The following is a 14466-nucleotide window of genomic DNA, read 5'->3' as shown; positions in this document are numbered from 1 at the left end:
CAGGGATTTGGACCCGAGCTGGTGGTGGGGATCAGGATGGGGGTGTGGGGGTGGGGTTGGAGATGGGGGTAGGTAGGGAGGAAGACAATTGACTGCCGCGTTTCGCCCACAAAATACACAGTCACCACACTTTACCCGATATTCTGCGAAGCGCTTTGAGAAGTCTCGACGACGGGATAAGACGCTTGTATCAATTGCGAGGATTATTATTATTATTATTATTATTATCTTTCAACACTCACCAGCACTCTGCCGGACTGGGACTGGGCCGCTATTGTGCGTTCTGCCCAGTCCTGGATCGAGCTCATTAAACCTTCGTGCTTCTTGTGCTTTGATTCTGAGGGTTTTAGGGGTATTTTCTGTGAGGGAACAAAGTATTGTCAGTTCACCCATTGACATTCATCACTTTCTAACTCCATCCCACAGGCCCTTCGCCTCTCTCCCTCCCTCCCTCCCTCGCCGACTTCATGGCCTGTCTCAACACCCTCCTCTTCGACCATCCGTGCTTTCAGTCACCCTCCTACCCCCCGACCTCCTCGCTCTCCACCCACTCCTGATCTCTGGTAGAGTCATGTAGCTCAGGGGTTAGAGCCCTCGCCTCGCAAGCGAGAGGACCCGGGTTCGATTCCCGGGCGGGTCAGGTCAGGGCGAAACGTTGGGCAAGTTTCCTTATCCCCCCCCCCCCCCCGCCCCCCACCCACACACACAAAGTTGCTGAGATACTTACCCGATTTGGATATCTCATCCTCTTCAAGTGGTCCAGAGCCATTTGACTGATTCGCTGCTTGTCGGATCTTTTATTGCCCGTCAGTCTCATCTTACTCTTCATCCACTGTGTGTCAGGAACACATACATAGATAATACACATTGAAAGAGGCCATTCAGCCCGTCGAGCCTGTTCCGCCATCGTATAAAATCAGGGCTGATCTATACCTCAAGTCCAATTCCCCGCCTTTGCCCCGTATCCCCTGATCCCCTGACCATCAACCCACCTCAGTCCGGACAACGTGAATGGATCCACAATCATAACCCACAGCCATTTGGGGGAGACAGAGAGGGGGAGAGAGTCCCAGATTCCCACTAACCCTTTGGATGACAAACCGCCCCTGATTTCACTCCTAAGTGACTTGGCTCGAATATTAAGATGATGCCCTCCCCCTTGTTCTGGATTAACACTCCCCACCACCACCAGAGGAAATAGTTTCTCAGTATCTACCCTATCGAATCCCTTTATTATTTTAAAAACCTCCATCAGATCAGCCCTCAACCCTTCTGAACTCGAGGGAATGGAGACCAAGTTTGTGAAACACGTCCTCAAGGAAAAAAAAGAGACATAAGTGGTGTGGATCGGGACGAACGAGGCGGGGGTTTTGCGCTGCCAATAGTTATAACTTCATAATTATTTTTAAAAATGCAATCCTGCCTTTGACTTTGGTGTCATTTGCAACAAGTGGAGTTCGCCGGAGCTCAGGGGTTAGAGCCCTCTCCTCGCCAGCGAGAGGACCCCGGGGTCCACCCACCCCTTCCCTCCCACACTCCGACTCCTACCCATCCTCCCCTACACACCTTCGTACCCGTTTCCCCACCCTCTGTCACTGAACTCATCCTATCCCTAAAACCAACCACCTGCTCCCTTGACCCCATCCCCACTCCACTCCTTATCTCCCAGCTCCATTTTCTTGCCCCACACATCACTGACATCATAAACCTGTCCCTCTCCTCTGGCTCTGTCCCCATTCCATTAAAAACTGCCATCATCACGCCCACCCTGAAAAAACCCTCCCTTGATGCGTCGCAGCTATCAAGCTACCGGCCCATCTCCAACCTCCCCTTTCTCTCCAAGGTCTTGGAAAGAGTTGTCGCCTCCCAACTGCGCTCTTTCCTCTCCACCCATTCTCTTTTTGAACCCCTTCAGTCAGGTTTCCGTGCTGCTCATAGCACAGAAACTGCCCTGGTCAAGGTCACCAATGATATCCTGACTATCTGTGACCAGGGCTCCCTCTGTCTCCTCGTCCTCCTCGACCTATCGGCAGCATTCGATACGGTCGACCACGCTATCCTACTCCACCGCTTGTCCTCCCACCTCAACCTTCAAGGCACTGTCCTTGAATGGTTTAGCTCTTACCTTTCCCACCGTCTTCACTTCGTCTCAACGAATGGCTTCTCCTCCACCCCCCGTACTGTCTCATGTGGTGTCCCTCAGGGCTCTGTCCTCGGTCCCCTCCTCTTCACCCTCTATATGCTCCCCCTTGGTGACATCATCCGCAAACATGGGGTTAACTTCCACATGTATGCGGATGACACCCAACTCTACCTTTCCTCCTCTACTCTCAACTCCACGACCACCGATGTCCTGACAGCCTGCCTGTCCGACATCGAGTCCTGGACGAGAGACAACTTTCTTCAGCTCAACGTGCGAAAAACCGAGGCCCTCCTGATTGGCTCACGTCAGCGCCTCCGCACCTCAGGCGCTGACACCATCAGCATCCAAGGCTGCACTCTCCACCTCTCAAAGCCAGTCAGGAACCTCGGCGTTTTGTTCGACCCTGAGCTGTCCTTTCTCCCTCACATCCGCACCACAACTGGCACCGCCTTCCATCACCTCCGGAATATCGCCAGACTACGGCACTACCTCACCCCTCACGCTGCTGAAACCCTGGTTCACGCCTTTGTCACCTCAAGGCTGGACTATGGGAACTCTCTCCTCGCCGGCCTTCCCGCCACCTCCCTCCACAAGCTGCAGGTCATTCAGAACTCTGCAGCTCGTGTACTGTCCCGCACCAGGCTTCGGGACCACATCACTCCCACCCTCACCCTCGCTCGCCTCCACTGGCTCCCCATCCCCCAGAGGATTGATTTCAAGATCCTCATCCTCACCTACAAGGCCATTCACGGCCTTGCTCCCTCCTACCTCTCCAACCTACTATCCCCCTACCTACCTGCCCGTACCCTCCGTTCCTCTGGCTCCGGTCTGCTCCACGTCCCCCGCCCCAACCGCCCTACTATCGGTGGTCGGGCCTTCAGCCTCTCAGCCCCGAGGCTCTGGAACTCCATCCCCCAGTGCCTTCGCCTTGCTTCCTCCCTTTCCTCCTTCAAGGCCGGTCTCAAAACCTTTCTCTTTGACCGTGCCTTCAGCTCCCCTCTCGACTCTCTTCCTCCTCCTCGCTCCCTCCCTTCCCTCCCCTCACCCTGACCATTTCCCCCTCCTCTCTCCCTCCCTTCCCTCCCCTCACCCTGACCATTTCCCCCCTGCTCGGGTCATGACCCAACTGTGCAGCGCCTTGGGACGTCCTCTTGACGTGAAAGGCGCTCTATAAATGGAATCTTGTTGTTGTTGTTGTTGTTGTTCGATTCCCGGGCGGGTCAGGTCAGGGCGTAACATTGGGCAAGTTTCCTTACTCCCCCCACCCACACACACACACACACACACACACGGCTCAGTTTACCGGTGTTCAGTAGGAACCCGGTTGTTAGTCGATTGGCGGATCGCTTTCTGGGGGTAATATTCCCTTCGAATGTTGTTTAAAAAATAATAATTCGGTCACTCAACCCACGGCTGTTTGTGGGGGACGTCGCTGTGCGCAATTGGCTGCCGCGTTCCGCTGACAAAACACACAGTCACTCCACTTCACAGTTTATCCTGAGAAGCGCTTTGAGATGTCTCAACGAAGCGTTAAGGCGCTATGTCGAATACAAGGATTATTATTATTATTATTTGCCCATCCTTACTGCCTTCTTGCCCAGTCACCGCTATTTCATACACCACTCTAAATCCCAGATAATAATAATCCCGGCATTTGACCCGGCGCCTTATCACCTCTTCGAGACGTCTCAAAGCGCTTCACAGAATATGCCGTAAAGCGTAGTGACTGTATATTTTGTCAGCGAAACGCGGCAGCCAATTGCGCACGGCACAGCGTCCCCCGAAAAACAGCCGTGGCTTGAGTGACCAATTTATTGATTTATTGTTATACTTATGGATTTTTTGAAGGGATAACTCAAACTCCCGGAAGAACTGCTGGAGCAAACAGCGCGCGCAAGCCAGAAATAAACCACCATTCTTTTTCTAGGTCTTTTACCGTGTGTTTCCCCCCCCACACCCTCCCATCCGCCCCCTCATCTCTCTCCCCACCGCCAGTATAAAAGGGACCGATTGAAGCGTTTACCTGTAATTCCCCCCTTTCACAGGGTATTCTCGGGATCAGGTACTTGACGAGTCGGAACAAGAGGATGTAGAGCAAACCTCCGAAGTATATAGTGCACGAAGACCCAATTGCCCCCCACCACATGTCTTTGCTCATGATGTGGCAGTCATATATGGGCTGCTTAATGCTGTTGGGATCCTCTCGAAATCCCGGCATTTTTACTGGGCTTTTCGGGGGTCTTTTTTCCTATGTTTTCAGGTACTATTATATCCCTCGCTTCCTTCCCTTCCTCGCCGCCCGACTCACTCGCCCTCACCCGCTCTCTGTTCTCTTCGCGGAGACTCTTTCATTGTGACCTCGGTCTCGTCCGCTCTGTGACAGAACAATAGTAATTATCCCGGCGTCCGACCCGGCGCCCGATCGCGTCTTCGAGACGTCTCGAAGCGCTTCGCGGGATACACTGTGAACACACCGCGGATTTTGTGGGCCAAACGCGGCAGCCAATCGCGCACAGCAGCGTCTCCCCCGCCCCCCCCACCACAAACAGTCGCGGATCGAGCGACCGAATTATTATTGTTATTTTCTTTGAACAGATTATTACACCTCTAAAAGCAATTCCCCCGATCGACTAATGACCTACGTACCGCTGGGCGAACAGAGGCGTGCGTGTGGAGTAAACTTGCCCAACATTATAGACAGTTACATAACTAGGATGTCTTCGAGACGTCTCAAAGCGCGTCACAAAATAGATTGTAAAGTGGATTGACTGTATATATCGTGGGCGGAACTATGTACCGGGTTTTGTTTGCCGGTACCCTGCAGGATATGTTTTAGTCAGCAGATGGCACTGATGTAAATATGATAATAATCCTTGCATTTGTTCCAGCGCCTTATCACGTCGTCGAGACGTCTCAAAGCGCTTCACAGGATGCCACTGTAAAGGGTAGTGACTGTATATTTCTGGGTGAAACACGGCAGCCAATTGCGCCCATCAGCGTCCCCACAAACAGCCGTGGGATCAAAGCGCCCAATTTATTATTTAAATAACATGGAACTGCCTCAATCCTATTCCTTCAGTGATTAATAATAATAATAATAAGGCAATGTTTGTGGCCTAATTAGTTACCTTAACAATTTGCTTAGCAAACGTCTTACACCTTTCCGACGAGCGATAACTCACGTCTCTACGTCAATCGGTTATTGCATTCTTGGTGGACACGTAGACAGACAGACAGACAGACAGATTTTGTCTTTATTAATGGAGATAATATAATAATCCTCGCATTTGATAAGAGCGCCTTATCAGGTCTTCGAGACGTCTCACTTACGGCAGAATAAGGACTCGGGTTTGTGTGGTGTGTCTCTGTGTGCGTTTCTTTCTGATAAGTGTGTGGTCACACTTTCCGTCCCCCTAATGCCTGTCGTGTGAGCTTTAACCCAACAATCAGGTTATCAGCGCTCTGAAGGGCGCTGTGTAGGGCGAGAGCCGTCGTTGTTGTCCTCGTCTCTTGCACACACACACACACACACACACACGACGTAAAAAAATCTGAAAGGAAGGGGCCGCGAGGGGTGGGGGGGGGTGGGGGGCGAGGTGAGAAAGATGGGAAGGAAAAAGCAAGTGACTTTGTGTTTTAAATAGCTGATTTTATTTAGTTTGGTCAGTACAGGGGAATGGATGCAGTTTATATATATATATATATATATATATTTTATATACACACAGGATTCACGTCACCAGCCAGCGTCAGGCGTGCGTTTAAAGCTCATGAGCTGTGTCCCAGACACAATAGATTACACCTTGCACCATCGCTGGCCGCTCCACACACATGGTCTTGTCCGGCATTTACATATAACCTCCCCGCTTCTCCCCTCTCGCCCACCCCCTCCCGGTTCAGTAACGTGTAACAGTTGGTCAGGGAGCAAAGGGACGAGGGGAGCGGTGCGGGGTGGGGGCAGAAAATTGGTCCCCGATCACTTTCTTTCGCCCACGAAACGCGCGGTCGCTACACTCTGCAGTGCATCCTGCGAAGCGCTTTGAGGCGTCTCGAGGACGTGATAAGGCGCTGGGTCAAATGGCAAGGATTGTTATCAGAGCGAGAATTCTCCTGGTCCAGGTGAGGAGAGGGACGAAACACCGATGAGAGTGCGAGGCGGGCTGGCACAGGGCTGGCACGGGGCTGGCACAGGGCTGGCACGAGGCTGGCACGGGGCTGGCATTATACGGATGGGATCTTGGTGAATATTCACGGCAAATAAGGTGCGTACAGCGACGTGCGCGCTGCTGGTGTGTGTGTGTCTGCGTGGAATGTGGAGCTTCCTGTGGCTCAGGGGGGGTTAGAGCCCTCGCCGCGCGAGCCAGAGGACCCGGGTTCGATTCCCGGGCGGGTCAGGGCGGGGGGGCGAAACGTTGGGCAAGTTTCCTTACTCCGCACACACACACACACACACACACGCACACGCAGCGCCTCTGGTTACCGGCAGTCAGTAGGAACCCGGTCGCTAGTCGCTTGACGGATGGCTTTTCCGGGGGGTAATAATCCCTTAAAAAAAAATGATAATAATAATTTGGTCGTTTCAACACCACGGCTGCTTGTGGGGGGGGGGGAACGGTGCTGTGCGCAATTGGCTGCCGCGTTTGGGCCACAAAAATAACACAGTCACTACGTTTTATGGTGTATCCTGTGAAGCGCTTTGAGACGTCTCGAAGACGCGATGAGGCGCTGTATCGGACGTCGAGATTATCGTGTGGGAGTGGTGTCCGATGAGACCGGATACCTGCCCTCTGGGGGCGACTCCTGGTACCTGCGATGCATCTGTGGGGGGTCAGACTTGTACACGGGTCTAACTCGAATCCTGCGCTCTCTCTATCCCCCTCTCTCGCTCTCTACCGCAACCAGCTCGAACCATCTGCTCTCCCTGCGAAGCGAAGTCTCTTTACAAACTCCGTCACGGACCCTGAACCCTCTGCTCCCTCTCACACCTCCTCTGTACCCCGTCTTCTGACAATGCTCGACATCAGTCGACTGGCGGCTTCCCTTTCTGGGGGGTAACAATCCCTCGAAAACAAAAATATAAATATATTTGGTCCCTTCAACCCACGGCTGTTTGTGGGGACAAGGGTGAGCGCAACTCCAGCCCCCAACCCCACCGCTAGCCCTCAACCCCACCGCTAGCCCCAACCCCACCGCTAGCCCCCAACCAATTCCAACCCCAACTCCAGCCTCAACCCCAAACCCCAATTACAACCCGAGCCCCAACTCAAGCCCCAACCAAACCCCCAACTCCAGCCCCAAACCCAATTAAACCCCCAAACCCAACTCCAGCCCCAAACCCCAACCCCCAACCCCAGTCCCAGCCCGTCCCAACTGCTTAGGAATTTCCTGCGGGATTGGGGATCGTGAAGCGCTTTGAGACGTCGCGAAGACGTGATAAGGCGCTGTATCAAATGCAAGGATTATTATTATTAATATTATAAATGCACCCAACGGGTTATGACCACCATGGCAATTGGCACCGTTTGCATTTTATTACGATTTTTTTAAAAAAAATAAAGGATAATAACTTGGGAGCATAAATATGATTTTGATTTTGAAGAGGTTGGGGGGCGAGGGGGTGGGGGTGGAAGGAGGAGAAAGAGGAGAGCATGGGCGCGCGCGCGTGTGTGCGCGTGTGTGGGGGCGATGATGGGGCGGGGAAAAGAAACCGTTGGTTTTTTTGGGGGGGCAAACACCCACAAAACAAATACACAGTCACAACACTTTAACGGTGTACGCCGTGAAGCGCTTTGAGACGTCTCGGCGACGTGATAAGGCGCTGCGTCGGACGATAGAAGTAGGACCTGCTATGGTGGGTTCTGTTCTGCTCGCTTGCCAGCCCCTTTAATTCCCTCGTATCGACTCACTCGCTCACTCACTCACTCACTCACTCGCTCACATGTTCTGTGTGGTCGGTCGGGTGTGTGTGTGTCACTATCTCTAGGCGACGTAATATGGTCCCGATAATAAATAGGTTACGGCTTCTGACCGGAGACGAACGAACGGGTTAATATGCGGGTCTTGAGGGTCCGGTCGTTGGGTGGATGGGATCTCTACGTTGGTTGGTGGTGGTGGTTGGTGGTCCCGGGGTCTCTACACGTCGAGCTTGAAGCTGGAGCTGTTGAGCTTCCTGTCCTGGGTCCCCGCTGACCTGCTCCGCGCCGCGTACGGCTTGTGGCATTCGGGGTCGGACAGGGACGGGTAGTGCTGCCGGTAACTCGTGTAGGCCAGAGCCAGGCCGATCAGGGAGCCGGTCGCCACATCTGTGGGGGGGAGAGAGAGAGAGACACACACACGCGCACACACACGCAGAGGGCACACATACACACACACACACAGAGGGCACATACACAGAGGGCACACACGCACACACAGAGGGCACACACGCACACACATACACAGAGGGCACACACACACACACACACTCTGTTAGAGTCACCGTAGTATACTAGTTAGAGCATCAGCGGAGAGAGAGACCCGAGCGAGGTCAACAACAACAACAACAACTTGCCTCCACCTACACACTGCAATCCCTGCCATAGGAATTGTCGGAATGGAATGCGCTCTCCTCTCTCTCTCTCTGAAGGGACCCAGTCCCGAATTCCGGAGAGTTTTAAGCGCAGGTTGGCGAGAGCCAAGGCTTGTTGGGTGGGGGTGTGGGGGGGAGACAGTTCGGAGTGTGTGTCGGGGTTACCAGCTAAGACCGTACAGAGCTCGGCCATCAAAAGAGAGAGGGAGAGCGAGCGCTGTCTGTCTGGCCAAGCTTTCCCACTGCTTGTCCAGCTTGGACCCTCCCCATTAGTTAGTTAGTTAGATCGTTAGGAGGGTAGTTAGTTAGCTGGTTAGCTGGTTAGTTCGTTAGGGCTAACAGGAGCTGAAGGGGGGTATTCCCTGCGCCCACCCCACCCCCCAGTGACTGGTGTGAGAGCTCACCTTGCCAGTGGTGACGGTAGTCACAGGCCCGGGACATGGCGATGGTGGCCGCACAGTACAGGGGCAGCAGCATCACACACAGACGCCATCCTCTCCCCCGGCCCCACGAGTTGAAGCAGTGCAGCTTCCCGGCCAAGTACAGCGACGTGAAGCCCAGCCCGGCAAACGCGACTGCCAGAAAAACACCGCCACTGAGGTCAGGTCAGGCTCCGAGAGGCCACCGCCACTCACACACACACTCACAGACACACACACTCACACCAACCACCTCATACATACACACACTCTCACACACACTCACACCCTCACATACCAACCACCACACACACACCCTCACACACAATCACACACACCAACCACCACTCACACACACACTCACACCAACCATCTCACACACCCACACACACAGACTCTCACACACACACACACACACACTCACACACCCTCACATACCAACCACCACACACACACACACACTCACACCAACCACCTCACACACTCACACCAACCACCTCACACACACTCACATACACCAACCACCACTCACACACACACCAACTGCCACACTCACACATACACTCACACACACAACCACCACTCACACACACACACAAACACCCCAACCGCCACACTCACACACACACACACACACACACTCACCCACCCCCAACACACACACAGCCCCAACTGCGAGGCGGACCACCAGGAACATTATTAGCAACAGAACGAGTCCATTCAGCCCCTCGAGCCTGTTCCACCAGACCGTAACAACTCTTTTGCAAGAAAAAAATGTCTCCTCGTCTGGATCTTTTGCCGATTAATCTTAAATCCGTGTCCTCTGATTCCCAACCCACCCGCCCGCCAGAGGAAACAGTTTGTCCTCCGTCTGCTCTACCGAAGCCCCCTCGTATCGGAATCCCTCGATCACCGTAAAGGTGAACGGGAACTCGGGGGGGAGGCTAACGGGGGTGGGTGCGGGGGTGGGTGGGGGTTCGGTGACTGGGGTGGGGGTTCGGTGAGAGGCACCTACAGGAGGAGTGGCCGCTGGGGAAGCTTTTCCGGCCCTCGGTGATGTCGCTGGGATCCCCGGTGCACAGCATGTCCTTGGTCTCCACTCCGTCCGGGAAACAGCGGAAAAAGTAATCTGGTCGCGGCCTGTAAACAACAGGCGTCAACAACAACAACAACGGCGACGACCGCAACACGTGACGTTTTGCGCGGCGCCTTTCACGTCGAGAGGACGTCCCAAGGCTCTGGGCTGTACGGTCAGGGGTTTGGACCCGAGCTGGGGGTCTGGATCAGGAGAGGGTGGAGGGTGGGGTGGGGAGGGGGTTGGAGGGTGACCGAAGGTGCGGTTGGTCGAAGAGGAGGGTCTTGAGATGGGCCTTAAAGGAGGGAGGCGAGGGACGGAGGGAGGGAGGGAAGGGAGGGAGGCCAAGGGAAGGATACATGAGACAGGGAGCCAGAGAGACAGATGAGAGCAACAACTCGCACTTGTACAGCGCCCTCCACCCAGGGCAGCGTCTCAGAGCGCTTAACAGCCGAGGCGAGCAGGAGACCGCGGGGGGGCTGGGGGGGGAGATTGGTGGTGACGTTTGAGACGGGGAGACCAGGCGAGCACAAGAGAGGTTCAGAGCATAAGTAGTCGTCGAGCACCCGATATCCACACGTGAACGGTGCGGAGAGGAGGTGCGAGGGCGAGCGAGGGGTGTGTTGGGGGGTGGGTGGGGGTTCAGCGATGCGGTGGGTGTTTACCTGCCGACCGCCAGCTTAATGGTGTTGGTGATGACGCCGTTCAAAACCAAGCCCAGAGTCGCGGCTGCAAAGGAGGGGAGCAGTCAGGAGAGGTCAGTGGACGGACGCTTCTCAACCGCGAGCAATCCCGCCCGCAAAATACACAGTCACTACGCAAGAGGTCTGGGAAGAAAATGTGCCCTAAAAATGCAAAGGAGGTAAGACAGGCGCAGGGCGAGCGGTTGTCTCAATCTTACCGTCATTTGACCATGACGGCAGGAGCCCTGAACGTTCGGAGCGAGTTTCGTTGCCGAGGGACTATTTAAATAATAAAAAAAATAATAATAATAATAATAATGCGGTCGCTTCAATCCGCGACTGTTTGCGGGGACTGTTTGCCGTGCGTTTTTCACCCGCAAAGTACACTTTACGGTGTATCCTGTGAAGCGCTTTGTGTGTGTAGTTTGGAATGTGTAGGCGTGTGCGTGTGTGTGTGTGTGTAATTTGGATGTGTAGGGGCGTGTGTGTGTATGTGTGCATGTGTGTGGGGGGGGGGGGGGCGTTGGGGTGGGAGGGAGTAAAGCGGACAGTGGTTATCTCAGCTGCGCAGGAACAGGAAACCTCCTGAGCGTGAAGGTGACGAGAGAGAGAGAGAGAGAGAGAGAGAAAGCACAAGGGTTGGATGGTTTGTTCGTCCGTTCGTCACGTCTCACCTAAACAGCCTTCCTTCACGTCACCGGCCTCAGATTTGTTCAACAACCTCATGAAGAATATGGTGAAGAGTGGGGTCAGGAAGGAAATGGCCTGGTTAAACCCAAACAAAAATACCTTTAGGGTTGTTGTAGCTCAGGGGTTAGAGCCCTCGCCTCGCGAGCGAGAGAGAGAGGACCCGGGTTCGAGTCCCGGGCGAAACGTTGGGCAAGTTTCCTTACTCCGCTCACACACACTCACACACACACTCACACTCACACACACACTCACACACACTCACACGCGCGCCTCTGGTTACCGGCAGTCAGTAGGAACCCGGTTGTTAGTCGATTGGCCGAACGCTTTTCCGGGGCTAACAATCCCTTCGATAAAAATCAATAATAATAATAATTTGGTCGCTTCAACCCACGGCTGTTTGTGGGGACGCCGCTGTGCGCCATCGGCCTCCGCGTTTCGCCCACGAAATACACAGTCGCCGCACTCGACGGTGTATCCCGCAAAGCGTTTTGAGACCTCTCGAAGCCGCGACGAGGCGGAGCTTTCACTCCCCCCCCCCGCGCTCTCCCCATAGCCCTGATCAACCCCACTCCCCCCCGCGCTCTCCCCATAGCCCTGATCAACCCCACTCCCCCCCGCGCTCTCCCCATAGCCCTAATCAACCCACTCCCCCCGCGTTCTCCCCATAGCCCTGATCAACCCCACTCCGCCGCTCTCTCCCCATAGCCCTGACCAACCCAAGTAGATAATTATTGGGGAGGACAAGAACTGAGCAAACTACCCAGTGACTACAACTTAAAATGTATATTCTGTGAAGCGCTTTGAGACGTCTCTGGAGGAGGCGGGAGGTGACCGAAGGCGCCATCGCTGGATGGGTTTGGGGGAGAGATTTTTCGGGGAGAGGAGAGATTTTCCGGGAGGGGGATTTTCTTTTAGGGGGAGAGGAGAGATTTTATCGGGAGGAACGAACAGATTTTCAGGGGAGGGAAAAGGTTTTCAGGGGGAAGGGAGATTGTCAGGGTGGAGGGGGAGATTTTTTCGGGGGTGGGTGGGGTGTTGGGGGAGCGTGATGGAAACACTACCTTGTTCTCTCCACATTTAATCCCGTTCTGTACCAGACCCGGGTTTTTGTTCGTGTTGTCAGCTCCCATTATTAATTTGCAGGGGCCGATCGAACCGTATCTCGTGGCAAAGGAGGGACTTGTATCCCCACCTTTGCAGCTCAGTAGTCCACACTTTATATCCCTGTGGAGAGAGCGAGAGGGGGGGGGGAGTGAGAGAGTGTGAGAAGGAGATGGGGGGGGGTTGGGGGGAGCGAGAGAGTGGGTGTGTGAGACGGAGAGGGAAGAGAGGGGTAAAGTATGGGAGAGAGAGGGAGTGAGAGAGTGTGAGAGGGAGAAGAGGGGGAGATAGGGGAGAGAGAGAGGGAGGGAGAAGGGGGGAGAGAGAGGGAGAAAGGGGGAGTGTGTGAGAGAGAGGGGGAAAGGGAGTGGGGGGGAAATGTGTGTGTGAGAGAGAGTGGGGGGAGGGAGAAGAGTGGGGGAGAGAGAGAGAAAGGCGACAGAGAGAAAGGGGGAGAGAGAGAGGGAGTGTGGGAGTGGGGGGCAGAGGAGTGAGAGAGGGCAGAGGAGACAGAGTGAGTGTGTGAGAGGGATGGGAGGGGAGAGAGAGGGTGAGAGGGAGAGAAAGAGGGAGGAGAGAGGGAGAATAGGGGGGAAGAGAAGAACACAGGTTACAACGATTAGAGTGTGTCTTCAGAGGGTAATTAACGACAGGAACAAGGAACGAGACCGGGACACTGAGGACTCAACCCACGTTCCGCCCACAAAATAATAATTATATATTATTACATTATTAATAATATTGCGTTTGACACAGCGCCTGATCACGTCTTCAAAGCGGGATACATTGTAAAGTGTAGTGACTTTTTGTGGGCGAAACGCGGCGGCCAATTGCACACAGCGACGCCCCCACAAACAATCATGGATTGAGTGACCAAATTATTTTTATTAATTCTGATGGGATTATCACCCCCGGAAAAGCCATCCGCCAATCGACTAACAACCGGGTTCCTACTGACCGCCGGTAACCAGAGGCGCGTGGGTGTGTGTGTGTGTGTGTGTGTGTGGGTGTGTGTGTGTGTGTGTGTGTGTGGGTGGAGGAAGGAAACTCGCCCAACGTTTCGTTCTGACCTGGGAATCGAACCCGGGTTCTCTCCGTTACGGGAAAAGGAGCGTAATAATATTTCCTGGAATTTGGTACAGTTTGATATCAAGTTATGGGGAAGGGGGAGAGCGGTAGGGTTTCGGGGGCATAGCGGCTGAATGGCCTTGAAGTCGATGGGAGGGGGAACCTGGCAGGAACAACAACATCACCCCACCACCCAAATTGGATTCTACTTTGGACCCTGGTTTCCTATCTAAGAAATAGGGCTTTAGACCCTGGTTTCCTTTCTAAGAACCTATAGTAGAAAGAGAGAGGTGACTGAGAGACCTGAGACTGAGAGAGACTGAGACTGAGAGAGACTGAGACTGAGAGAGACTGAGACTGAGAGAGACTGAGACTGAGAGAGACTGAGACTGAGAGACCTGAGACTGAGAGAGACTGAGACTGAGAGAGACTGAGACTGAGAGAGACTGAGACTGAGAGACTGAGACTGAGAGAGACTGAGACTGAGAGAGACTGAGACTGAGAGAGTCTGAGACTGAGAGACCTGAGACTGAGAGAGACTGAGACTGAGAGAGACTGAGACTGAGAGAGACTGAGACTGAGAGAGAGACTGAGACTGAGAGAGAGACTGAGACTGAAAGATACTTAGACTGAGAGAAAGAGAGAAAAACAAACAGACAGACAGACAGACAGACAGAGACACAGACAGAGACAGACAGACAGAGACACAGACAGACAGA

General features: G+C 53.9%; 2 protein-coding genes across 2 annotated transcripts in view; both read right to left on the bottom strand.

The window, feature by feature from the left end:
* LOC103171818 (calcium-activated potassium channel subunit alpha-1-like) overlaps positions 1-5320 on the bottom strand; it is a 29732-nt gene extending 24412 nt beyond the window's left edge. The window contains exons 1-4 of the mRNA XM_042344415.1: positions 5272-5320; positions 4167-4517; positions 728-832; positions 243-359 (exon numbers count right to left, since the gene is read on the bottom strand). Coding sequence (XP_042200349.1) covers positions 243-359; positions 728-832; positions 4167-4361 — 417 coding nt within the window. The 5' untranslated portion in view covers positions 4362-4517; positions 5272-5320. The remainder of the gene's footprint in view (positions 1-242; positions 360-727; positions 833-4166; positions 4518-5271) is intronic.
* A 2600-nt stretch (positions 5321-7920) lies between these two features.
* LOC103171817 (phospholipid phosphatase 5) overlaps positions 7921-14466 on the bottom strand; it is a 13908-nt gene continuing 7362 nt past the window's right edge. Inside the window, exons 7-11 of the mRNA XM_042344414.1 lie at positions 11563-11653; positions 10871-10934; positions 10146-10270; positions 9116-9286; positions 7921-8445 (exon numbers count right to left, since the gene is read on the bottom strand). Of these exons, the coding sequence (XP_042200348.1) occupies positions 8276-8445; positions 9116-9286; positions 10146-10270; positions 10871-10934; positions 11563-11653 (621 nt within the window). The 3' untranslated portion in view covers positions 7921-8275. The remainder of the gene's footprint in view (positions 8446-9115; positions 9287-10145; positions 10271-10870; positions 10935-11562; positions 11654-14466) is intronic.

The sequence above is a fragment of the Callorhinchus milii genome, unplaced genomic scaffold, assembly GCF_018977255.1.
Source record: "Callorhinchus milii isolate IMCB2004 unplaced genomic scaffold, IMCB_Cmil_1.0 Scaffold28, whole genome shotgun sequence".
In the NCBI taxonomy this organism is placed as follows: domain Eukaryota; kingdom Metazoa; phylum Chordata; class Chondrichthyes; order Chimaeriformes; family Callorhinchidae; genus Callorhinchus; species Callorhinchus milii.
This window is presented reverse-complemented; position numbering and strand designations above follow the sequence as displayed.